The following is a 25,946-nucleotide window of genomic DNA, read 5'->3' on the forward strand; positions in this document are numbered from 1 at the left end:
CCTGCTCTGTTTTTTACTGGTAATAAGTATATTCATTTCCCTAACTGTTTTGCCCATGACAGGAACTGGTGACCAGCCTCCCTATCTTTATTTCAAGCCATCAGGTTTTTTATCTTATTTTCTTCATCTGCCTATTTCAGGAGGGGAGTTATAAAGAGCAGCTTGGTGGGCACCTGGCAGCCATAGAAGATCCTGGTTTGGACCTCAAGTAGGACACTCAGAGAAAAACAAGACAAGAAAACAAGTACACTTGAATTTATAGCAGTTCACAGAATCATAGAATGGTTAAGGTTGGAAGGGACCTTAAAGATCAGGTTCCAACATCCCTGCTATGAGCAGGTCACCTCACACTAGACCAGGCTGCACAAGCCTCATCCAACCTGGCCTTGAACACCTCCAGGGAGGGGGCTTCCACAACCTCCCTGGGCAACCTATTCCAGCACCTTACTACCCTGATGGTGAAGAATTTCCTCCTGAAGTCTAACTTAAATCTTCTCTTTTTCAGTTTAAAACCACTAAGCCTTGTCCTGTCACTGCCCTCTTTGGTGAAAAGCCCCTCCCCAGCTTTCCTGTAGCCCCTTCAGGTACTGGAAGACCAAGATGATCTAAATAAGCAAAAGAAAATCACTGTGTTACCAAAAGCATGGTAAGAAATTCTAGGTTTAAAACGGTTTGATAGTACTTTCCTGCAAAGACCTTGCTATCATTTAAACACACTTAAAACTCAATGATCAGCTTTGATTATGGTGTTCAAACACAAGTGATGTAAAAAGCAAATGTGAGTGTAAAGAGTTTCATCCAGAATTCCATGCTTTGTGGTAACATACTGTCTGAAAGGCATCTTCAAAGCCTTTACTGAGCTGGGAACTACCCACTTCTTTCACAATATTTTTGGGAATAAAGCCATCCCAAATGACACTAAAAGAAATACTACAGTTGGAGAGAATCTTGTCAGGTTGGAGGGCACTCCTCAGCTCTAATGTGGTAATCCTATTGCATCTATTGGTTGTGAGTGAAACATGGCAGCCCAGAAGGTTCAACTCATTAAGGATTTAAAACAGCAGATTGAGTCATATTGTATCGTGCTGTGCATGCAAATGGTCTATCTGAACATGCAAATCAGCAGGAATACCATGTGCTACTCCCACTGATCAATTCAGTTGACTTAGTTTAGGTACTGGGAGTTTAAAAGTTATCATCATGAACAAAACCTAAGGATTGTATGGTACTTCTCAGCTTTGTGACTGAGTCCCTGCAGAAGACCTGAGGACCATACTCCTGTGGATGACACACCCCAGGCAATGAGATAGGGGCATCTCTTGGTATCTAGTGAATGGAGTCTGCCTGCACCTATTTCTTCCTTGTTTTGCCAGCAGGATGGAAGACTGAGGGATGGGTATTATGCCATGGCAAGATCAAGCAAACTGGATGCAGAGGACAAGAAGGCACTAGGGGCTTATCAAAAGGGTGCCTATGAACATTCTCCTCTGAAAGCTGGAGTGGAGAGAATACAAAAAGGTGAAAAGGAAATATTATCCCAGGTAAGAAACATAACTGTTGATTGACAACACTGCTAGTCTGGAGATTACTGCTGGTGACCACCAAGTGAGTTTTTGCTCTACAGGTAACCACAAAATTGGTGAAAGCTGACAGGACTTGACTGAGGCTAAATGGAAGAGACAATTAAAATCTTCATTCTAATGAAGAAAAATAAAAAGGGACCAAAGTGGTAACAAGTAAGAACAAAGTGAGGCTGAGCTTTGTGCTTTTTGCAGAGGATATTTGTGGTAGCAGTGTGCTGGGCAGTGGAGTGGTGCTTTGTTTGTCTGCAAGAAGCAGCAGAACTTTCCCTGGAGAACCTGGATTTCTGTGTGAAAGAGAAACATGGCTTGTGGATTACATCAGAGTCAACAGAATTAATGTCTTCACCAACCATGACTGCAGCATTGGTATGAGCCATGAAACAGCTCTCGCCATGTTAGCAGTGCCTGGGATTCCTGTGCAGCTCTGCTGATCCCTGGTGAACCTGTGGGAGACAGAGAATTTGCAGTAAGTAAAGGCAACCATGAGAATTCAGAACAGTATCTGGAGATTTACCCAGACCAGACAAAAAGAGCAGTGAGTTGACTGGAGACTGATAAGGCTCTATCAGGGACTAGAAGATTTTCAGACAGTTTTATCAAGATATTGACAAACAGGGATAAGCTGGAGGCAGGTCTTAAGGTTTCTAATGTTCACTTTGGAGAGGAATTTAAGGGGTTGAAACCTGGAGTGGAAGTCCTAAATAAACCATTCAGCCCACCAAAAAAAACTCAGCAGGATAAAATGGGATAAATCTGTTAATTGCTGCAGCTGCCTGAAGAGTCGGCTGGAGAAATGGTAACCTGTGCAACATCCTACACATTCATCCCAAGGAACAGAGCTGAGTGGGAATGGATGTGATATCCATAATATCCTAAGGTGGGGAAAAAGAATCAGTGGCCCTCACTGTATTTCACATACACGATTTAAACCAGCGACCTCAACTGAAGGTGCAGGAGTTCAGTGTTTTATCCTTGGCCTTCATTTAGAAAGTGAATTTGAATCACAAATTAGTCTGCAAATGTTCAAGCTCATTAATAAACACAGCACAATTTTGTTGTATAGTACCCTTTCTCATAAAAAATAAAATCCCATTAAAAACCAGTACTAATCACAGTTCTGCTCAGTTATTCTGCCTCTCTGAATGTCTATCCCACATCAACAGTTTCTTTCTAATTGTCTTGGTTTGTCTTCACTTTTGCTAGTGCTGAAAAGCCTCAGGCAGCTGGTGGGAATATAGTGGAATACTACAAACATCACTTATTCAGAGCACCTGAATTTTTACCTTGGGGATTCTTCTATCTGTGTCTTACTGAGAGTGTTCTTCAGGTGCTAGTGATTTACCTCAGAACCATCCAAGAAAAAAACTGCCCTGCCCAATTGAGAGGCGTGACTAATTGCTGATATCAAAAGCAAACAGACAGTACCAGCCAAAGACCCACACCATCTGGTTTATGTGGCAGTTTGCAAAGCAAAAGGGTTTCTTATTAATGTCTTTTCATAGCTTATTTATAAACCATTGTAGGGTGTGACAGAGAAAGGCTGGGATTAAAAGAATTAAGGATGAGGTCAAGTTGGCAGGCTGTGACCCTGTTCCTGGGCTGAATCCTGCCAGTGATATGAGCCTTATCTGAGACTCTGGAGATGGTGTGAACTGCTCATCACCTCTTCAGCTGCAAAGATCTCTGACTGCTGGCACTGTGGGCCAAGGCCACAGGCTGAGACTTTGTGTCTCACAGAACTGGGATCCTGAAGACACCAGTGATGCTGAAGAAGGAGAACAGGGTCTGTAGTTCTCTGGTGACCAATTCAACAGTAACAGAGCACTGAGTTTCTACTGCTCCTGGTCCCTTACCGCTCTGTCTCCACCCCTCCAATGTTATTACCAAGCATGCAGGATAACAGCCTTAAAAAGTAAATAGCATAAGTGATCACGGGCTTCCTTGCTTTGTTTATTCTACTCATATATCCAATCACTCACTAAAATGCTGTGCAGCGTTCAAAATACGGAGTCCTTCCCCATCTGTTGCTGACAAATAATAAGAAGGTGCTTCTGTGTGGAAAGCTGGCACAGCGTTTGGTCCTGGCAACCCTTTAAATGACTCACAAAACCCTAGCTCCTAAGACAAGGTGTGTGTGTGTGTGTGGAGGGGTCATCCTGCTGCCGTTTTACTTGTAGCAGCTTCCTGGATGCGAGTCCCGCCGTGTGCACAGCCCAGGCTGCCGCGGCTGTTCAGCTCGGCAAGGTGGCTGTCCCCGCGCTCTGCAAACCCCGCACGCTCGCCGTAACCCCGGGCCGCGATCTTGCTCATGCCGTGAAGTGCCTGTTTGCTCTGAGCAGCCACCTGGCGTTCACCCAGCTGCGCGGGGAGCTGCGCCGGGCCGCCGGCACCAGCTCCCGACTGGTGCGGGAGCGCGGCGGTGCGGGAGCCCGGCGGTGCGGGAACGCAGCTCCCGCAGGCACCGCCCGTCCCGTCCCGTCCCGTCCCGTCCCGTCCCGTCCCGTCCCGTCCCGTCCCGTCCCGTCCCGTCCCGTCCCGTCCCGTCCCGTCCCGTCCCGTCCCGTCCCGTCCCGTCCCGGGGCGCTGTGCCCGCCCATCGGAACCGACGTGTGCGGGCGCTTCCGGGGCCGAACCGCGGAAGCGGCGGCGGGCGAGGGCAGGGCGGCCCCGGGGCGGGGGTTCCTCCCGGCGGGCGGGCTGCTCCGCCATGAACATCGACGTGGAGTTCCACATCCGACACAACTACCCCTGGGCTCGGCTGCCGGCCAGCGTCAAGCAGGTGCCGGCGGGGGGACGGGCCCCCCGAGCTAGCCGGGTGCCGGCGCGGGGAAGCGGAAAGCGGGAGGGCCGCGGGCGGCGTGCGGGGAGACGAGGGGGGCTCGGCCCTGCCTGGCCGCGGGGAGAGGGGGCTGTGGGCAGGGTGCGGGGGCTGCGTGGGAGGAGGAGGAGGAGGAGGCGTGCGAGGGGTTGCACGGCCCCTGTGGGGAGAGGAGGGATGTGTGTGTGTGTGGGTAGGAGGCGGCGGGAGGGAGGTGTGGGGTGTGTAGGTGAGGAGCGGGGGTGCTCGGGGTGTTCCGGGCTGTCCCTGCGAGCAGAGGGGGCGGCCCCGGGGCGGGTGCAGGATCCGCTGCGGCGGGTTCCCCGGGCGGCCGTGCGGGGTGCGAGCCGAACCGGGTGTCGGTCGTGGGGGGGGTGTTTGCGCAGCCCTGCCTGTCGGCAGCCATGGAGCTGCGGCAGCCAGCGGCTCCCGGAAAAGAAGACCTCATGAAATTTTGATTTGCTGGGTTTGATAGGCCCCTGACAGCAGAGGGGGCGTGTAGTGTCCGGTCAAGATGTGCTTCTCTCCCGAGCCTTAGGATGCTTGAAAGCAGATGCTGAAAAACAATTCCTGCTTTTACACAAAGGAAGCGTGGAGAGGAGGAGTGTTGACTGCAGGTCCTGAGTAACTTGATTCTTTGAGATTTCAGGAGCTGTAAGAGGGGCGTGAATTGTGATTTCTTTTTCCTGTTACACAGCTGTTGGCTGTGTGATTCAGGATAGAAGATGTACCAGTGTTTAATGCATTATTTTCTCCAGTGTAACTTCTGAAATACTGTTTTGTTTGCTTTAGTGTTAGAATATTCCCTAATATTTTTGTACTTTGAACAAATACTTGGATCCTTTGGCTACAGTTAATCAATTGTGGACCCTGTACCTACTTCTACAGTATGTGTTCAAGGATCTTTTTTTTTTTGCTTTTTAAATATAAGCATCATTGAAGGAACCTGAAGAGGGGGAAAAAAACCCAAACAGACTGCTTGTTGCAGATGCAGAGTAGAAGAATAATATGAATAACATTAGGGGATAGTTTTTTTTGAGCAAAGACATTTAAAGCATCAGTTGAAGTTCTCTTTTTATCTTCTTTCATGACTGTCAAGTAATGTCCTGTGCTTAGGCCTTAATCTTGTGACCTAAGATCACTTGATTGCCTTACTTGTGTGAAGCTTCTACAACTTGAGATGTTTCATTGTGTATGTTTTGCTTTATAAGCTTCTTAGGTGCAGCAGTTGAAGCTTCATGTGTCACTTGTCATACTTGATTTGTGCTATACCAGTTCTGGGTCATTCTCCAAGGCTGCAAGATGCCAAGTCCTTGGTAAAATGCTCGTAAAACCTTTGATTTTAGAATTAGATGCTCCCTTTTTTATCAAAATAGTACTAGGAGAAAGAGTAGTTAAATATTATTGCTTAAAGCTGCATCCTGTATAGATGCAATTAAACTTAAATTTGACTAAAGGTGCTTTTGACCTTGTGCAGAGACTGGAGATACTACCACTGTATTGAACTGAGGGACTCCCTGAGTAATAACTGCCTGCCTGTTGTAAGTTGTTTTGCAGTAGTGTAAATAGAAGGGGTTTTGTGCCTGTCAGCTAAAAGGTTTTTATGTTTTTAAGGGTCTTGGAAACTCTCAGAGGGAATATGAAAGGCAGGTCGTGCTCTACAGCATCCGCAATCAGTTACGGTACCGGAATAACTTAGGTGAGTAAAGAAGCTAAGTAACTTCTAGTTGCTTCCTGATTGTACTGTGGGGAAGCTTGTCTTTACTGTAAATCTGCAAGCACTAGTCCTGTTCAAAGGCCCTCTCCTTCCCCAAGATAAGTCTTGATTTTTAAGTCTGTTTGGCAGCTTTTCTAGCAAGGTACTCTTTAAGTACTGCACTGGCAAGTGGAACTAAACTTCTGTAGTTATGGGTAAGTTTTAATAGTTACACCTCCCTTTCCCAAGAAATCAAGACTAGTTAACAGAGGATTTGACTCATAAAAGAAAGCCTGTCACTAGTTGAGATTCAGTGGCCACAACTCACATGAGCTGTTGGCTATGACTTGTTTGCAGAGTTTGAATCTATTTTGTTTTGGCTGCATCTGTTAATCTTTCCAAATTAGATAATAGTTTTATTAATTAAAAGATAATTTTCTACAGCTTTCATGAGTTCTATCTCAACAGGGCACTTTCTGGTCACCTGTAAAATTAATCTGCTCTCTTCTAATGTCATCTTTAAAGGCTCTGAGCATACTTGTATCATATGTAGAAATCCCTGGATGCTGAATGCCCTGCACCACTCCTTTCTTTTGTTTTTAGTTTTCTGATAATTGCCATTTTACTATTTTTAATCCTTTTCTTGTAACAGTTTTTTTTAAAAAATGACTTCATAGAACAGTGTAACTTCTGTTTTCCTCTCCTTGTAGTTAAGCATGTCAAGAAGGACGAGCGTAGATATTATGAGGATCTGTTAAAATACAGTCGAGATCATCTCATGTTGTACCCTTATCACTTGTCTGACATCATGGTAAAAGGGCTGAGAGTAACACCATTTTCGTATTACACGGGCATAATGGAGGTGAGTACAAAGCTATGGTGCGAATGTTGTGTCCTGTCCTAGAGATGTTGGTGATGGCCCCATAATCCACATGTGGAAGTGTCATGGAGCTTGTTCGCTTTGGGGTGGGTTGTGCTGACATGTAAGGGAACAGTATGGAGACTTCCTGGAGAACTGCTTGTACCTGCAGTTATTTTCCCTTCTTCCCCCATAAGCTGTTCAAAAGCTGGACTTGGTCATGTGGAACAGGGGTGGGACTCACTTTGGGGCCAGTCTTGCCCTTTTGGTGTTTGAAGTTGTGGCTCTTCACTTCCAACTGTGAAATAAATAGTTTCTTCTGTTAGATTAACAAAGATAATTCCCATTTTTGAAAAGCAGAACATTTGAGCAGTTATTTTCTTTTTTTGTTCTAAAGGACACTTAAACATATTAGAAGCTCTTTCAAAAGCTTGAAGCAGATAATTTTCTGTGAGAACAAAGATGGTTCTGTTTTCTGTCAGCACTCTGGCAATGTTCTTTTGTTTTCATTGGATATCAGAAGGGCTTTTTTTATTTTGTGTATAGTGATAGTGTTCTGTTATTACTGTTAGAAACTGTGCTGGATTTCTTGTGAAGACAGATACAGGATTTTATCCCTATTATTCTCTCAATGGGCATCCTTTGTAGTAAAGCTTAAACAAGTCTTTTTTTAAAGTATTTAACTTACTGTGTAATGATTAGTCAAGTAATTGGCAAGTTTGATAAAGTAACTGACTTTCATAGATTTTTTTAATTTCACTTTGCTCTTAAAAAGGCAGAATTTTGGATGTGCTTCTCTGAAATTACTACTTAATTGTTTCAAGTAAGTTTTCTTGTCTTTTTAAGGATATAATGAACAGTGAAAAAAGCTATGATTCATTACCCAACTTCACTGCTGCTGACTGTAAGTATTATCTAGTTGTGCTACTGCTTTCAGTGAGTTGGAAATAAGGAACTTCTGAAAACAGTGTTGTGGGGTATCTCTTTGCTTGAACATAAGAGTGTGAATGAAGGTGTAGATGCATTTAAATACTGTTAAAAAGGAGCATGTGCTCTCCATACAGAGTTCTGTCCATATGGTCAGTGCTGGAATTGAGGCTAGTTTGAGTACAAATAGGAATGGTGCAGCTTCTGTCCTTGCCTTTTATTACATTCCTGTTTGCTTGGACTTCTGGATGGAAAGTCTTACTGGATGTTGTGCATCAACAAGCTGAGCTGCTCATCCTTTCCTACTATGTTTTGTGGCATGTATTGGGCAGAAAGTTTTAGGAAGACTCTGAAAGGCTGTTGACACTCCTGTGAATTACTGTGAGTGTGGATTGAGGGGTGATGTACCAGAAAAGAGAGAGAAGAGAATCTGGCATCTTATGACACTTCTGGATGTGCCAGATGTTTTGTCCTGCTTTCTATTAGCCTGTTGTGGGTGTGGGATGGGGAGATTAGGAAGGCAAAAATGTTGAACCAGGTGGAGGAGAACAAAGTAAGAGCAATAGCCTACTGATAAGTCTTACAGAGGAAAATGCAAACTCCTGGCAGAGAGAGGCTGTTAATCAAACCTGCTACTGAGAAGTTATTTATAGCTAAAGACTTCTTCACCTTTGGCATGAATTTATGTACTTCTTTTTAAGGATGGTTTGTAGTCAGTGAAGGAGCAGCCTGCAGCTTTTGAAAGCAGCCCCATGGAGAGGGACCTTGGGGTCATGGTAGACAACAAGTTATCCATGGGATAGCCATGTGCCCTTGTGGCCAAGAAAGCCAGTAGTATCATGGGATGCATTAAGAAGAGTGTCTCCAGCAGGTCAAGGGAGGTTCTTCTCCCCCTCTACTCTGCCCTAGTAAGACCCCATCTGGAGTATTGTGTCCAGTTCTGGGCTCCCCAGTTCAAGAGGGACAGGGCTATAGTGGAAAGAGTCCAAAGGAGGTCTACAAGGATGATTAAGGGACTGGAACATCTGTCACATGAGGACAGGCTAAGAGACCTGGGGCTGTTTAGTCTTGAGAAGAGAAGAATAAGAGGAGACCTTAATCTGAAGGATGGATGTTAAGAATGGGCCAGTCACTTTTCAGTGGTGCCCTGTGAGAGGGGAAGGGGAAATGGCACCAAGTTACAACACAGGAAGTTCCACCTCAACATGAGGAAAAACTTATTTACTGTGAGGGCGATAGAGCCCTGGAACAGGCTGCCCAGAGAGGTTGTGGAGTCTCCTTCTCTGGAGACTTTCAAGACCCGTCTGGATGTGTTCCTGTGTGATCTGCCCCAGGTGTTCCTGCTGCAGCAGGGGTGTTGGACTTGATCTTCAGAGGTCACTTCCAGCTGGAAGTGAAAACAGCTTGAGTTTTTTGTTTGCTTTTTTTTTCCTAAAGAATATGGTCAGTTAACTGTACTAATTTGCCTCTACCTAAGTGTTCTCACTGGGGAAACAGATAAGGAAAAACTTTTTTCCTCAGCATCATGTAGCTTGTCGGGAATCTGATGTTACTCAGGACTATGAGGAGAGGAAGGTCTTCCCTATTTTTTCCTACCCACCCCACCCCCAGCAGTTGTGTTTCTTTAGCAGCAGCTACATGTCATTGACTGCAGTATAATTAAGTTAAGCATTTTTATTAACATTGTATCCTGAAAACTACTGTCAAATTAGAAAGTTGGATGTAAAACAGACAGAATATTAATTAAAACTACTGAGTTTCCAGTATCTGTTCGTAGTTCCTTAATGGTTGAAGGCTAGAGATTATAGAATTAAATTTTGATTCAGTTTTAAGTTTGGAGAATGTCTGGAGAGCAGTCCTGAGGAGAAGGACTTGGGGGTGGTAGTAGATGAGAAGCTCAACACGAGCCACCAGTGTGTGCTGGAGCCCAGAGAGCCAGTTGTGTCCTGGGCTGCATCAAAAGAAGTGTGGCCAGCTGGGACAGGGAGGGGATTCTGCTCTGCTATTCTGCTCTGGTGAGACCCCACCTGGAATACTCTGTACAGTTCTGGTGCCCTCAGCACAAGAACAATATAGACCTCTTGGAGAGGGTCCAGAGAAGGGCCACCAAGATGATCCAAGGCCTGGAGCACCTCTGCTATGAAGATAGGCTGAGAGAGTTGGGGCTGTTCAGCCTGGAGAAGAGAAAGCTCCTTAGAGCAGCTTCCAGTACTTTAAAGGGGCTACAGGAAAGCTGGGGAGGGGCTTTTCATCAGAGAAGATAGTGATAGGACAAGAGGTAATGGTTTTAAAGTGAGAGAGGGGAGATTTAGGTTAGATATTGGGAAGAAATTCTTCACTCTAAGGGTGGTGAGGAACTGTAATGGGTTGCCCAGGGAGGTTGTTGATGCCCCATCCCTGGAGGTTTTTAAGGCCAGGTTGAAAGAGGTTTTGTGCGACCTGGGCTAGTGGTGGGGTTCCCTGCTCATGGCAGAGGGGCTGGAACTTGAAGATCTTTAAGGTCCCTTCCAACCTTAATGATTCTATGATTAACTCAACGATATCTTAATCATCTTTCTTAGAGGTTTTTTTGTGCTTTTCTGCTCTAACTCTTATTTGAGCTTTCTAATCCAGTGCATGGTGCGGGATGCACTAGGAGAAAGAAGAAATATTGAGCAAAATCTGGTACAACTTTAGTTCTGTTAATTTGAACCGTAGTTAATACCTGTTAATGGGAGTGTAGGAAAGAAGAGAGTTGGATTATTCCCTGCTACTCCGTGATTTGAAAGACGGGATATGTTGTTGGTGTTGTTGTTTTTAAGCCTGTACAGAGTAAATGAATGGGGATGGATTCTGGTTTTCACATATGGATCTCTGTTAAATTCAGTTAAAACTGAATTTAGCTCTTAAAACAATCCTTTTATTATGGGAAGAAATAGTAATTAAAATATTACTATGGAAGTAAGTCTGATGCTTTGAAGAATATTTTATATATCTTCAGCTTATACCTATCTTAATAGAAAGAAAATCTTACTTATTTTTCAGGTCTAAGACTTCTTGGTATAGGAAGAAACCAATATATAGATCTAATGAACCAATGTAGGTCTTCAAAAGTAAGTTTGTCTTTAATTTCCTCTCCCTTTCTCCCCACCTGCCCATATTATTGTATAAGAAATGTTAAATGGAATAATTTAATGGATCTGTTTAGTTTAATAGTATGTCTAATTGAATGTGACCTAGTGTATTGCTAATTATATGGTGTTTTCTGAAGGGAATAAAGAGCTTTTTAATTTTAAATCAAAGTATTCTGAAGAAAAAGATAGAGTGCTATGTCTTTTTTTTTTTTTTCTCCAAACATTTATTTCCAGAGTTATATCTACTCTATGACACCAGAAAATTATTATCTCCTGGCCAGTATAAACATGGAACAATGGTTCTCATAGAATTATTCTATGTTTCTATAAGTGCAATTGAGGTCAGAGTTCATTCTGAGGCACTCGTCCAGCTAGGTGTAAATTTTTGTAGTGTGTGTTTTTTTCTGAGACAAGGGTAGTGATTCTGAACAGACATCCTTGCTTGTCAACAGCACACATGGAAAACATTGTAATGACTGTTAGTAAAAGTATGACTTTTATTTGGAACAGTTCTTTTCTTCCTTCAGAAAATGCATAATTGTTCTTGCAGTAGCTTCACAGTGCTCCTTCAGCCAAAAGTGTGTTTACCAAAATATGAAGTTGATAGATTGAACCAGAAAGTAATGGCTATACTGTGGAAGAGAAGCTTTTTAGATTTATAGTAAAACAGTACCCTCCAGTTTTTCTTTCTTGGACTGTACTTTTTTAACATCATGCTTCTTGGGGTACTTTGTCCTTTGAAGTAAAAAAGAAATGCTCCTAAGATGTTTTTCTAAGATTGTTTGACTTCTTTAAAATAGCCCTTTTTTGTACTTTGCTGTGCTCTCTTACTTGCTTGCATTAAAAAATGCCATAAATAGCTTAGATTTGGACTTGTGTTTGAATAGTGTGATTTTTTTAAATTAGTGACACATGCAATAAGGGTTTATGTGAATATTTAGCAATATCAGATGTAAATAATTTTTTCCTTTCCATTTTTATGTGATGGAGAGAAATGTGTTTTTTATTAACAAGCATGTGCTTTTACTAAGGGACAAGGCTAATAGTATTTGTGTGTAACCAGTCTGTGAACAGAATGTATTTAAAGAAGGATGTTTATAAAAATCAGCTTTATATAAAGGTAAATTTCTGTCTGCACCTGTGAAGTGCTCTTTTTTACAATCTCAAATGGACTGTACCACTGCAGAAATTTTTCAGAAGGAAAACTGCTCATGATCTGTTACCCATGAAGCCTGTGGAGATTGCTATAGAAGCTTGGTGGGTTGTGCAGTCTGGCTACATCACTGAGGATGACATCAAGGTAATTTAGTATGGGTTGCATCTCTAATTTTGGCTGAATGCTGATGGTACCTGAAAATGGTGGCTTCCCTTTTGTGTAGGGAAGGGAATATGCAGTGTTGAGGTGGTTTTGTGTCAGCCAGTCTGTGGTAACTAATGTGTGTGTTTGGTAGGGAACAAGCAATAAAATATGCTTTCTCAAATTTCATGGTGAAGCCTTGACAGCTCAGTTTTGACTGAACCTTCACCTGCAGTAAAATTAGAATCAGAATGTCGTGGACTTTATTTTATATATATAGTAATTGTTGCTGCTCTTTGTGTGTATTTTTTTTTTCATTGTTTGCACATGAAAAACTTGTGAGCTGACTTAGAAGAGAATAGACTGTTTCAGTTGGAAGGCACCTACAACAACCATGTAGTCCAACTGCCTCACCATTTCAGGGGAGACCAAGTTATTAATTGGACTGATTAAAATAAGAATGTTATTGAGGTTATTGTCCAAATACCTCTTAGACACTGAAACGCTTGTTGCATCAAACACCTCTCTAGGAAGCTAGTTCCAATGTTTGAGCACCTGGTTCCTAGTGTCCAGTCTAAACCTCTCCTGGCACAGCTTTAAACCATTCCCACATGTCTTGTCACTGATACCAGGGAGAAGAGCTTAGCACCTCCCTCCTTCCTTCCCTTCCTCAGGAAGCTGTAGAAAGCAATGAGGTTGCCCCTCACCCTCCTTTTCTTCAAACTAGACAAACCCAAAGTCCTTTGCTGCTCCCTCTGGACACATTCAAGGACTCTTACATATTTCTTGTATTGTGGAGCCCAGAACTGCACACAGTACTCGAGGTGAGACCTCATCAGCACTGAATACAGCAGGATGATCGCTTTTTGACTGGCTGTTGATGCTGTGTTGATGCCCCCAGGATGGGGTTTGTCCTGCTAGGGCACACAGCTGATCCAGACCAAGCCTGCTGCCCACCAGCACCCCCAGATCCCTTTCTGCAGTGCTGCTTTCCAGCCACTCCTCTCCCAGACTGTGCTAGTGTCTGACATTACTCTGTGCTATGTGCAGAATCCAGCATTTTGGCTTGTTATGTTTTATCCTATTGATGATTGCACAAGACTCTAATCTGTCTAAATTGCTCTGCAAGGCCTCTTGTCCTTCAAGAGGGTCAACAGCACCTCCCAGTTTGATATTATCAACAAACTTGCTAATGGTGCATTTGACTCCTGCCTCCAGGTCCTTGATATGTATCTTGAACAGGACCTGCCCTAGAACTGAACCCTGAGGAGCACTGCAGGTGACCAGCTGCCAGCCAGATGTTGACTTAATTCTACTTCTAGTCTCAGTTTCTTTTTATAGTCAGCTAGTAATTTGATCTGGATTTAATTCCTTCTCTGGAAGACTAATGTGTTGGGTTTTTTTTTGCCTAGATATGTACTACTTCAGAGAAGTCTGCTATTGATAAGATAATTGACTCAGGTCCTCAGCTTGCTGGTTCATTAGACTTCAATGTAGTTCACAGTAAGTGTTTAAAGGATGTTCCTTTTCTATTTATACACCTTGCTCAGTAAATTCTGAGATTAGGAATAAAAGGAGAGTGTAAGATGAAGTGTAAAACAAGATGGAAAATAGAGCTTGTACACACCACAGTCTGAATCTTGTAAATGATTCAGCAGTGAGCCATTGACAGCTGTTGCTCTGTTACTGTTTGATTCAACTAATTCTTAAATTAGAAACTGTCAGTAAAAATTGTAGGGGAGGTAGATGAGGAGAAACAAATAAAAAATGCCAGAGCTGGTAATCCTTGGTGGTAACACTTCACTCCTTGCTTTTCAAAGAAGAGTTTTTGTAATACTGTATTTTGTAATTTTGTGTTGTACTGTGAAAAAGAGGCCTGAATCTAAGAGGCTGTTGTGTTTCTCAGGTCTGCAACTGTTAATAGAAGATGGTGTGTATGTGTCTCCCTGTTTCAGTGTAACAAGTATTAGATATAAACAAATCATATTAGTCAAGGGAGTACAGCGTCACTGACAAACTAATCCTTGAGAGGCTGATCTGTGAATGCTTGGCTTACTACAAGCCATGGAATCTGTGCACTGTATTTTTGTTAAGAAATTGAGGCAGGATTCCACTGCTTGTTACTGAAGCAGAACAAAATTAAAACAAATATGAGGTATGTGAAATTCAAGCTCTGGAGTGGACCTGAAACAGTATAGAACTTAAAAAAATTTTGATTCAGAAAGCACTTAATAATCTTTCTGTATAGATGGCCTGATATTAGAGGAACGTGAGGTACCTTTCTAACTGCTCTACTGCGGGCATTTTATTTAAGATCTGATTGGGATAGTAATTTTACTATCTGTGCCATAGATTTATGCCTACAGACACACTGCAGCTGGTCTGAGCTCTGTTTATGTGGGAAGCATTCTGACAGTTTTGCTTTTACATGTCTCATAACACTCCAGCTGAGGGCTGTTGGTACACTTCCTGCTGTCATGAACATGATGTGGATGGAGTGATATTGGGCAAAGGAACCACTGACAATATATTATCCTTATTTTATACTGTATAATTTAGCTTTATGCTTTACTATCAGTGCTGCTGTTACAACCTCAGACTCTAAAGATAACAAGGCTGGAATGTTTTGCCTTTCCTTAAAAAACTCCCTAGCTTACCTACTCTGCAGAACTCAGTTGAGATGCTTAGTGCTTAAAATGGTCTTATGTGGGGCAAGTGTCTTTTAAAATCTACTATATTATTTTCCTTATTGTATGCAGTGTCCCTCTGTATCTGCTGTAGCTTGCCTGATGCCTTGTGCTGAAGTGTCCTAGAATTTATTTTTGCTATATAAAAAGACTTTCTGTGAACATGTGTGGGAAGGACATGTGAGGACCATCAGAACACTTGTGATTTAGTTTGTAACCTTGCTACAAAGTATGCAAGTTCAGCCTGATCTAGGGCAAAACCAAAATGTAGCTAGCATCCTCAGCTGACAAAACTAATTCAGGATTAAAAAAAACCCTCATCTTGTCAGTACAGTGATGATGTTGAGAACTAAGTTAACATTTAGGGAGGGACACACTGGTCTTTGTCAAATGTAGCTGCTTCAATCTGTCATCATTCTGCAGTGCTCAATTGTCTGGAAAGTACTTGTAGAGCTCCAAGTGTACTGCATCAGACTGCAAATAAAGAGCTCTAGTTTAGAGTGACACATTTAATGTTAGATATAGTTTATTGATCCATGGCATTGCAGAGTACTGTTCACTGTGAAGACTATTAGGAAAACTTCTGATTCTGAGTTGGCTGATGAGGAGGTCTACTTTGTAGTATTAGTTGTCTGGAAAATGCTCTTTTAATAAAATTATGTGCTTTTATTTATGAAGGCTTGTATAACAAAGGATTTATTTACCTTGATGTACCAATATCTGATGACAGCTGTATAGCAGGTAAGTAAATATTTAATGGTATTAGGCTTATGTTTTCTTGGTTTCATTTTCATTATGCTGTAGTTGTCTGCCTTGGAAGCTGCTTGTCTGCATGCATGAGTTTACTTAAACAAAACGTTTGAGATATGTATTTTTTCCTGATTAAATGATTTTAACTCTATTAAAACATTATTTTTATTGTCTATAGGATTTATTTAAACTTGAATTCTTTGGTTATTTTTCTAGATGTATTTAGATAAGAATCATAGAATCACAGAATGGTGGGTGTTGGGAGGGACCTTTGGAGATCATCTAGTCCAGCCCCCCTGCTAAAGCAGGTTCACCTAGAGCAGGTGATCACATCCAGACAGGTTTTGAATGTTTCTAAAGGAGGATACAACCTCTCTGGGCAGCCTGTTCCAGTGCTCTGTTACCCTCAAAGTAAAGAAGTTTTCCCCATGTTCAGATGGATCTTCCTGTGTTCCAGTTTGTGCCAGTTGTTCCTTGTCCTGTCGCTGGGCACCACTGAAAAGAGTCTGGCCCCATAATCTTGAAATCTGCTATTTAGATACTGATAAGCATTGATGAGATCCCCTCTCGGTCTTCTTCAGGCTAAACAGACCCAGGTCTCTCAGCCTTTCCTCCTAAGAGAGATGCTCCAGTACCTTAATCTTTCTTGTGGCCCTCTGCTTGACTCTCTCTAGTAGTTCTTTGTCTGTCTTGAACCAAGGAGCCCAGAACTGGACACAATACTCCAGATATGACCTCAGTAAGGCAGAGGAAAGGGGGAGGATGACCTCCTTGGACTGGCTGGTCATACTCTTTTTACTGCACCCCAGGATGCTGTTGACCTCTTTAGCCAGTGAGATTCTTTCCAAGAGTCCTGACTAAGTACCCTCCCATGTATCTGTAATGAAAAGGAAGAATAGCATAGAGAAACATAGTTGCCTTAACTGAAGGACATGGGTCTTTTACTCCTGTTTTCTAGACAGATGCAACTTTTGATATCTGTTCCATCCTTCACAGTCTTGTACATCGGTTGTAGTCGTGTGTGTCTGGGGACTATGTAGGAGCTTAAACTAGCACAGCATGTGACTGCCCTTTGAACAGCTCATTATGCAGTGCTAGGTCTCGGGGGTTCTGAATTCGGTCTCATCTGCAAAGACATAAATTGTTTGGAGCCTGAAGTAGCTGTCACTGCTGTAGTAGAGATTAGTTAAGAGAAAGACCTCTAAATACAAGAGAGTTACTGCTTAGATAATAGCTTTGGGAGTCTTCTCTGGAGTGTGGGGGTGAGTTGGGTTCTTTGTGTCCCACTCCAGTCAGAGCCATGATTTAATCTGCATCCACATGGCAAAATCATTTAATGGGCTGGATGACTGGAAATTACCTGGAATGGATGAGCTGGAGACTGCAAGGCTCTGATGTGAGGTAGAGTGGCTTTAGTTTTGGTAAGAGAACACATTGACAACCATTACTTTTCATAAGGAGTTGGGAGAATTTTAAATACCAGGTATACTATGTTTTGCTCTTTGTGACTAGGAAATCCTCAAAATTACAGGTGCCATGGAAACCAAATAAGTGTAAATTTATTTTTCTGATTTTTATGCACTTTCAGTTTAATAAAGTTATCAAATTGTAATTTTTAAAGTAATTCTTCTTTTTAGTGCCACCACTTGAAGGTTTTGTGATGAACAGAGTGCAAGGTGATTACTTTGAAACACTCCTGTATAAGATATTTGTTTCAATAGATGAACACACTAATGTGGCAGAGGTAAGTAAAACTTTCCCCATATGAGGAAGTTAGGAAGACTGGAAAGGGTCCAAAGCACACTGCTGAAAATACTTAAGGCAGAGATATGGATCAACAGCAAGTGATTTTAATTAGAGGTGTTGCCAGGCTTAAGATCCAGCCTGTTTCTTTTATCTTGAATGTAACTTTTCTAGTGCTTCAGGCTTGAAGGAATATCTTCAATTCAGTGGAACAATTCCATCAGCTGGAATCAGTTTCTACAGGGGTGACTAATGTAGACTGTGACATGAGCGAGAACAGAAACAGAGTCTGTTTTGCTAGTGTGAAATAAAATAATTTATTTTTCTTTGACAGTGAAAACATGCAGGGTGTTGGCTTAATGTAGGAATGTAACTTTGACATAACCATTTATAATTTTAATGAAAAATGTTTTGATAAGGTCTAGTCTTAAAACCTGGTGAAAAAGCACCTGAAAAATACCCATTAATTATATCCAGGGTTTGTTTTCCTCTTTGTCTTCTGGTATACATGATTAACCTAGAAATTGCACAGTGGAAGATAGCCTCATATTACTTTTGCATGCTTTCAAGAGGGACAATTTTGAGACTTCATCCCCTTTTTTCATCACTTTCAACAAAGTTACTTCTGCCAGTACAGTCTGGGTTTAAAAATAAAGAAAAATGATAAAGATGCAGAAGTCCACAAGTGGTGACTTACACTGCATTGTTAATACCGATTCTTCTTTCTTTCCTTTTTGTTCTAGCTTGCAAACGTCCTAGAGATTGACTTATCTTTAGTTAAGGTATGTGTGTATAATGCATCTGTTGCACTCGATGTGGAAAGTTCACTGCCCTGCGACCTGGTTTCATATAACAGTGTTATTGTGTGTGTGTGTGTTTCCTCAGAATGCCGTGTCCATGTATTGTCGGTTAGGCTTTGCCCATAAAAAAGGCCAAGTAATAAACCTGGATAATCTTCATCCATCGTGGAAGAATGTTCCATCAGTGAACAGACTGAAGTAAGTGTCTCCATTCTTTCACAAGGCTTATTTCCCTCATTGAAGAGAAAGCTAGAACCAAAATCTGATTATAAAGCTATTGGTTGCTTGCTTTGACTTGTGCAACAACAAGTCTCACAGTGTATACAATGACAAGAATGCTCAGTCCTCTTTCTAAACTGGGGATAAGGGGTGATAGTTTAACCTGTAAGTCCAATGTGCTACTTCTGTTGCTATTACTTTGTGCTGGTTTATTGACCCTTAAAAGCCTAGTTGTTCACTTTTGAAGCAGACAAGTGTACATTAGTACATTAGATTTAAACTCCTGAGGCCAGAAGTATCAGCTGTTACTGTGCTAGTACAGAGACAGTGTCTCTTGGCACGGCTGTCAGTGAGTATGTAGTTAAAGTTTGCTTGCTTGCTGTCAGGTACCACTGCAGTTCTGTTATTGATACTCTTACCTATGTCTATATCAAACCCTGGGGAATGTTAATACTAGTCAACAAAGGGTTCTCCAAGTTGGAATGTCATGTTGCACCGATTAAGAATTGTTAGGCATTAAGCCATTTAAAATGAGTGCTGTGCTTGAATTTTTTTAATGCTATTTCAGACTGTGAGAACAAAGTGAATTAGTTTTTTTCCACTGGGTTCTTCTTCAGTGGTGGTGGTTTGGGTTTCCAGATCTCTTTTAAAATCTGGTATTTTCAGCTGCCCAAATGAACTCCTGTGCTGAAGCTAAAGCTGGACTTTGAGGGACATGAAGCTTGACTGCTTTAGGGCTTGGAAGTATTGAAAGGCATGTACTGGGTGTGCCTATGCATGTGCTACTAGCACTGGAAGGCAGAGATAATTCTCTGGTGCTACAGTGACCGATAGATGTGGATTTTAATTCACATTAATAGGAGTACTTTGGACCCTCAAAAGATGCTGCTTTCATGGGACAGTGGGGAAAACAGAAGTCCTATACAGGAAGCTGGGTCATCAGCCACAGATACAGATACCAACAGTCAAGATGATCCAGGTTAGCACTAACAGTAAATTTTAATAAATTAGGAATTACCGATGGTGTTTCTAGACTGCCACAGCCTCTCAAGGGGTCTAGAAACAAGTAAACCACAAATTGTGTGTATCCTTTTTTCATATGGAATATACAGCGGGGGAGGTCATGTCTATTTCTTGGTGAAAAATTCTTCAGCTAAAAAGCTCTTTTCTGAAGGTGGGGCTGATCTGTATCATAGATATAAATTGATCTGAGTTAAGTCAATCAGTGGTATTGTAGTGATAAGGGAATTCTGCTCTCGGTTTGGAAATAATGTTTTTTTTTCTTTTTTGTGTAATAAATTTGACTTAAACTTGATTATTTTAGTTTTAAATAAAACAAATGGGTTTATCTGCTTTCTTTTTGTTCTCTATTAGCTGAAACAGCCAGTGTGAGCAGCCTGAATCTGTCTAGTGGACACACAAAGCGTATTGCCTTCCTCTTTGATTCTACTCTCACTGCTTTTTTAATGATGGGAAATCTTTCACCAGTAAGTCAAAATTGTTCAATGTATTATGCAAGAATGAATACGTAGAGTTTTAAAATACTTTGACTTCAGTGTAATACAGCTGTGATTATGTAAAAAAAATCCTGTATTGTTTGTAATTAAGAAGTGTTTTTACTTAATGAAACTTTCACCTGCCCATTCCATTCAGAACTAAGACAGTTTTGTTTTGTGGTTCCAGAACTTGAAAAGTCATGCAGTCACTATGTTTGAAGTTGGGAAACTGTCAGATGAGAGTCTTGACAGCTTCTTGGTGGAGTTGGAAAAGGTAATCTGTTACATGTTTGACCAAGTGCATTTTCAGCACTGGCAATGTTAAAGGGAAGGGGCCAACCCCTCCTTTTTTCATTGTGTAAAACTGTTTATTTAGCAACACAATGATAAGAGCAAACACCTCATCCTACCAAAGCAAAGTGGTTCAGTTAAAATGATTCATACCAAATTTGTACCTCAACTGACTTTCAGGGGCACAGAAGAGACTGGTGGGCAAAGTGAATTCATGAGCTACGTTTCCCTGAGTCTGTGTGTACACACACCTGCGTTAGGGCTTGTTCAATGAAAATCACTTTCCTTTCAGTAAGGGGTTAATATTTCTCCAAGTCTGCACATCATTTTTCTAGGAAAACCTGACTGTTGTGTGCTGCAAGGTTTACCCCATCTACCTTTTAAAGGTAATTCCAGAAGGACAACTGTAGACTTATGTAGGAGAACTGCTGTTGATTGCTGTATTGTTTTATACCAGTCAGGATGACTGGACTTCTAAATCCTTTTACCGAAAGACTGAGTCGTGGTTCTTCTGATTTATAGATGTTGTCTTGTGTACTTTTTGACTGCTTGATGTGGCCAAAACTCACTTTTCATTTAAAAGTTGCTGCTGCAACCTTTGCATATAAGCTGCAAGCTTGTTCCTCAATTAAAAAGCTTAAAAATGCTAATTTTTTAATCTTCCTTTTTGTATAACTGAGGCTTTTGGGAACAGCCTGCCACTTGCATGCATTTATTTTGTTTCTTGTTCAGGTTCAAAGCACAGGTGAGGGGGAAGCACAGCGGTACTTCGATCATGCGCTTACACTGAGGAACACGATACTGTTTTTGCGGCATAATAAAGACCTAGGGGCACAAGCTGTACAACCTGATCAACCAAATAATGGTACTGTGAACGTCTGAGGACATCCTTCTGAGTTTATTTACTTACCTGCTATGGACTCAACTTTCTGATTAATCTGCTGTTTCAGAAACCAATCCGTATCCTGCATGTTTAACTGTTTTCAAGGCAAAACATCACTTTTCCATCACCCTTTTTCATAACCCTTCAAGCCTGCATTACTGTGTTTGCCTGTTGAATGACAAATTTTGTTGCCAAGGCTTGGACTTCAATCTATTGCTTTAGGTGTTATGATGGCAAGACAAGCTGAATTTGTCTAACAGATGGGTTTCAAATCATGTGCTTCTGTAGGCGATAATATATCATTGTTTATTCAGAGGTGTTCTGTCAAAGAAGCATTTTTCAAGTCATGAAGGGGAGTGTATTCTTCTAGTGGGGTTAGAGTTTGTTGGCTTTTTTGTTTTGTGTTTGGTTTTTTTACTTATTTGTTTGTTTTGTTTTTTTTATTCTTACCCAACTTCCTGAGCACCTTGAATCAGTCAGTTGGTGAGGAGCAAGCTGTAGTTCTGTGTCAGACAACCTTGTATGGCTAGAATTGCTAAAATTATGTACAGATTTAGTAAAATTCATCCCAATAATATGAAACTTAGTTGTGGAAAATACTGTATTCATTGCTAGGCAGGGGAGGATGGAAGATCTTAAGTAATTTTGCATTGTATGTTCCATCTGAAGTAATAATTTAAAAATCTTACATTTTCAACATAGGTTTTCCCTTGGACCTCTTACGATGTGAGAGTTTGCTCGGCTTGGATCCAGCTACCTGCAGCAGAGTTCTCAATAAAAATTATACTCTGCTGGTTTCCATGGCACCACTCACCAATGAAATTCGACCTATTAGCAGCTGTACACCCCAGGTGAAAAAATATTTGAGTTTCCCCTCTTAGTATCTGGAGATATAATATCTTAATATCTTTGTTTTGGATGCATCTGTTAGATGTCCCTTTTAAAGTGACTCAGTTATTGGCACGTAGAGTAGTGTTGCAGTTAATCTAAAAACAAGTGTTTATTGAGGACAAATTTGAAAACTAAATTTATTAAGTTTGTTTAATTTATTAATAATTTACCTGGTCAAGTAGAGTAAGTGACAGATTTTATTATTGAATTTATATTCATAGAAAATAACTTGCTATCCCCTTTCTGTGAAGAGTCCTGGATAAGGTCCTAGTACATCATCGGTAGTAGAGTAATACAATTGAACTCCTGTGATGTAAAACTAGATTTGTATTCCTTTAAAACTGTTGATTCTTAAATGATACCTATAATAGTTGAAATAATAAGTTCTTTCTAATTTCTTGGATAATCTCTCTTCAGCATATTGGACCTGCAATACCAGAAGTCAGTTCGGTTTGGTTCAAACTCTATATTTACCACATCACTGGACATGGACCACCCTCTCTGTTGCTCTCTAAAGGAACACGTCTTCGGAAGCTTCCAGACATTTTTCAGGTAGTATATACATGGATTTATTCTCCTTCCAAATGTTTAGAAGATATGCTGTACACTATTTAGCAGCAACAGTTGAAGTCGGAGGTACTAATTCATTGTTGATGATGTGCCTTTTCTGAAAGCAAGTTTTATGTGTTTTCTTTCTAAGTTCTGAGAAAAGAATGCTACTTATGTTTATCTTTTTGTCCTGGTGTGACTCCAGTGTATTTGATGCCAGTCCTTTCAATTTTATTGTAAAATGTGCCTGGTTTACAAGATGGCTGAGATGATCACTTCCAGTTTGTCCACTGCAGAAATCTGTGATGGAGACTTTGAAGTTCTAGGATGTAATCCTCCCTGCAGTTTAAATGACAGAATAATTTAAGGAAGGTTGCAGTAGGTTGGACAACAGTTATTCCTAGCCCAGTAGCCCATCCCTAACTGTGGCTGGAAGCAGGAGGGATAAACACAAAATGTTTTCAGAGCTTTCCAGCCCTCCCCATGTTCTGGTCTGGAACTTCCTGAGCCGTATGTGACTTCGTGTATATATAGAGATTGTGTTTTACGTTCTTGTCTCTGCAGTGATCTTTTGCTTTCACAGAATCACTTAGGTTGGGAAAGACCTTCAAGATCATAGAGTCCAACCATCAACCCTACTCTACCAAGTCCAGCACTAAGCCGTGACCCCCAGTGCCACATCTAGAGGACTTTCAGACACATCCAGGGATGATGACTCAACCACCTCCCTGGGCAGTCTGTTCCAATGCCTGACAACCCTTTCAGAGAAAAAGTTCTTCTTAATGTCTAGTCTAAACCTCCCCTGGAGCAGTTTGAGGCCATTCCCTCTTGTTTTATCACCAGTTACTTGTGAGAAGAGACCCTTGCCTACCTCTTCGCAACATTCTTTGAGGTAGTTGTAGAGAGTGATGAGGTCTTCCCTCAGCCTCCTTTTTGTCAAGATTTCCCCAAATTCCTTTTAGCCTTGAAGCCCCCTAACTTTTAGCATCCATACAGTGCTTTGGCAAGTAGTCCCACAAAACAGTGCAGGTGATCAACTCATGCCTGAAAAACTTCAGATGTTGCCTTTCTCCCATTCTGTCTCTGAGATGCTAATAAGGACAAGTACCCCAGGTGTTCTCTACTAGGCAAACATAGCTGGAAGTGGCCATGTCAACTTCTACACTTGCCTGAACCAAAAATTGTTCTATCTGTTGACTTTGATTTGAAATGTCACAGACACTTAGCAGTGTTTGGATCTTGCTGCTCACGATGGAATTTGTAAAATAATACTGTTCAAATCTATACTTGCAGAGAGACCTCTACAGTTTTCATATTGTTGTGAATAGATACTTGAGGAGCTAAATGTATTTGAATGGCATGGAGACAATCAGAGAGTTTATTCTTAGGTGTACCTGAATCAGCAGTCATTTCTGGCTCTAGGATTTGCAGATGTATTTTCCATCCCTCAAACCTCTTTCATGTATCCTTTCCAATTTCCAAAAATTATTGATACTTCTAAGTCTTACTTTAGGATAACATAGAATTAAGTAAATCAAGGCTTCTAGGGCAGAAGGCATTTTCTAAGGCCATTGGTGTTGAGCTTGTTTTAGCTCGTCTTTAGCTAAAACTACCACTAAATGTATGGATTGTGAACTTTTATTAGTCAAAAGCATTCAGTTTGGTAGCCTTGAAAGACTTCAATACTGCTTGAATCTCAAAGTGTGCTGGTAGGTCAGGTTTTCTGGTGCTAAATGATTTCATGTGCTGCACTATCACAAACTTAGTGGAATTCTTTTATCTGCATGCATATGTGAATGCTTCTCTCCTGACACAGTTTTGCAATGTCATTTTCTGTGGACGCTGTCAAGACATTTCTGTAAATCTTACAAAGATGCAAGGGAATTAAATCTTAAAAGCTGACCAGGAAATCCTTATTAGTCAGTGTTCTTGTCTTCCTGTCTTTTCCCTTTGGATAGGTATTTTTGGGGGTTGATGTGTGTTTGTTCTCTTTTGTTGGTGTTAGCTTATATTTTGCTTTTAAATTTTTGTGGGGTTGTTTTCATCTCCTGTTTGCTAGCAGGCTGCTGTGCTAGCCATATAGTTCTACAGGAACTGGTGATAGATGTCTCCTGTTCAAAATAGCATTGTAACTTTGAGGTTGGCAAACTTCTTTTTTCAATGATGTCCAGTGATAGGACAAGGGGCAATGGATGCAAACTGAAACAGGGGAGGTTCCATGTGAATATCAGGAAGAACTTCTTTCCTGTGAGAGTGACAGAGCACTGGAACAGGCTGCCCAGAGAGGTTGTGGAGTCTCCTTCACTGGAGACATTCAAAACCTGCCTGGACACGTTCCTGTGTGATGTGCTCTGGGTGATCCTGCTGTGGCAGGGGGGTTGGACTAGATGGTCTTTCAAGGTCCCTTCCATCCTCTAAGATTCTGTGATTCTGGCTTTACCAGGAGTATGAACATGGGTGATCCTTGGTACAAAGTATCACACTGTGGAGTTGCAGTTACCTGTCATAACTTTCTAAGTGTAACAATATGCTAATGTCTAACTCTAGTATTTCACTTTATGTGCTTGGGTAGTCCATTACAACTGTGAATACTTTTAATTTCTCTCTTCTAGGGTTATGATCGCTTATTAATAACATCTTGGGGTCATGACCCAGGAGTAGTTCCTACTTCAAATGTGCTCACAATGTTGAATGATGCTTTGACACATTCTGCTGTTCTAATTCAGGTATGGAGTGCTCTGTGTAAATGATGAGAACATGCAGAATTTTTTTACTTAAGCTGTTATGTGATAAAGTTGAGATTAACAGTGTGGGAGAGCTACACTTTTGCCAAGACCTGAAAATGTGTCTAACATCTGTAGCTAGTGCTGCTGTGATTCAGTGGTGGTGAAGACACTGGTTTTGAACTGAACACATATCATGTATACGTTATGGTATGATGGGTGGATATAATAGAGGTTTGTTAGCTGACAATGAGAGTGGATTTATTAGAGAGTTGGAGATAAAGGGAATTGGAAAGTAAAAGAAAAACCCACAAGCTTCTTACACAGTAGTGGTAGAAGGTAGCTGGGAGTATGAACTGTTTCTCAAGAATTGCACGTTGTTGGAGTGCTTGGTATTCAGCTTTTACAGTAAATTATAGCAAAACATCACAAACAGCAGAAATAGAATGGTTTTGTATACTTGGGAGATGTAAAATATCTTCCTGTTCTGTTTCATAATTTAATCTGAACTCTCTGAATTAATAATTCAAATAAATAGATGTTTAATATTGTAACAAACATAAAAGTACCTGTTTTCAAAGGCTCACTTGTAACAGCCTTGACTGCTCAAAAATGTTCTGA

General features: G+C 41.3%; 1 protein-coding gene across 1 annotated transcript in view; it reads left to right on the plus strand.

The window, feature by feature from the left end:
• Positions 1-4,221: 4,221 nt before the first annotated feature.
• The window catches only part of FAM91A1 (family with sequence similarity 91 member A1), a 29,090-nt gene continuing 7,365 nt past the window's right edge, over positions 4,222-25,946 (plus strand). The window contains exons 1-18 of the mRNA XM_051610804.1: positions 4,222-4,362; positions 6,016-6,100; positions 6,808-6,959; positions 7,803-7,860; positions 10,908-10,975; positions 12,183-12,296; positions 13,706-13,796; positions 15,659-15,721; positions 17,368-17,474; positions 18,217-18,255; positions 18,359-18,471; positions 19,353-19,471; positions 19,867-19,979; positions 20,176-20,262; positions 21,012-21,144; positions 21,865-22,013; positions 22,471-22,605; positions 25,215-25,328. Of these exons, the coding sequence (XP_051466764.1) occupies positions 4,291-4,362; positions 6,016-6,100; positions 6,808-6,959; positions 7,803-7,860; positions 10,908-10,975; positions 12,183-12,296; positions 13,706-13,796; positions 15,659-15,721; positions 17,368-17,474; positions 18,217-18,255; positions 18,359-18,471; positions 19,353-19,471; positions 19,867-19,979; positions 20,176-20,262; positions 21,012-21,144; positions 21,865-22,013; positions 22,471-22,605; positions 25,215-25,328 (1,812 nt within the window). The 5' untranslated portion in view covers positions 4,222-4,290. The remainder of the gene's footprint in view (positions 4,363-6,015; positions 6,101-6,807; positions 6,960-7,802; positions 7,861-10,907; positions 10,976-12,182; positions 12,297-13,705; positions 13,797-15,658; positions 15,722-17,367; positions 17,475-18,216; positions 18,256-18,358; positions 18,472-19,352; positions 19,472-19,866; positions 19,980-20,175; positions 20,263-21,011; positions 21,145-21,864; positions 22,014-22,470; positions 22,606-25,214; positions 25,329-25,946) is intronic.

Source organism: Apus apus, chromosome 2 (genome assembly GCF_020740795.1).
Source record: "Apus apus isolate bApuApu2 chromosome 2, bApuApu2.pri.cur, whole genome shotgun sequence".
In the NCBI taxonomy this organism is placed as follows: domain Eukaryota; kingdom Metazoa; phylum Chordata; class Aves; order Apodiformes; family Apodidae; genus Apus; species Apus apus.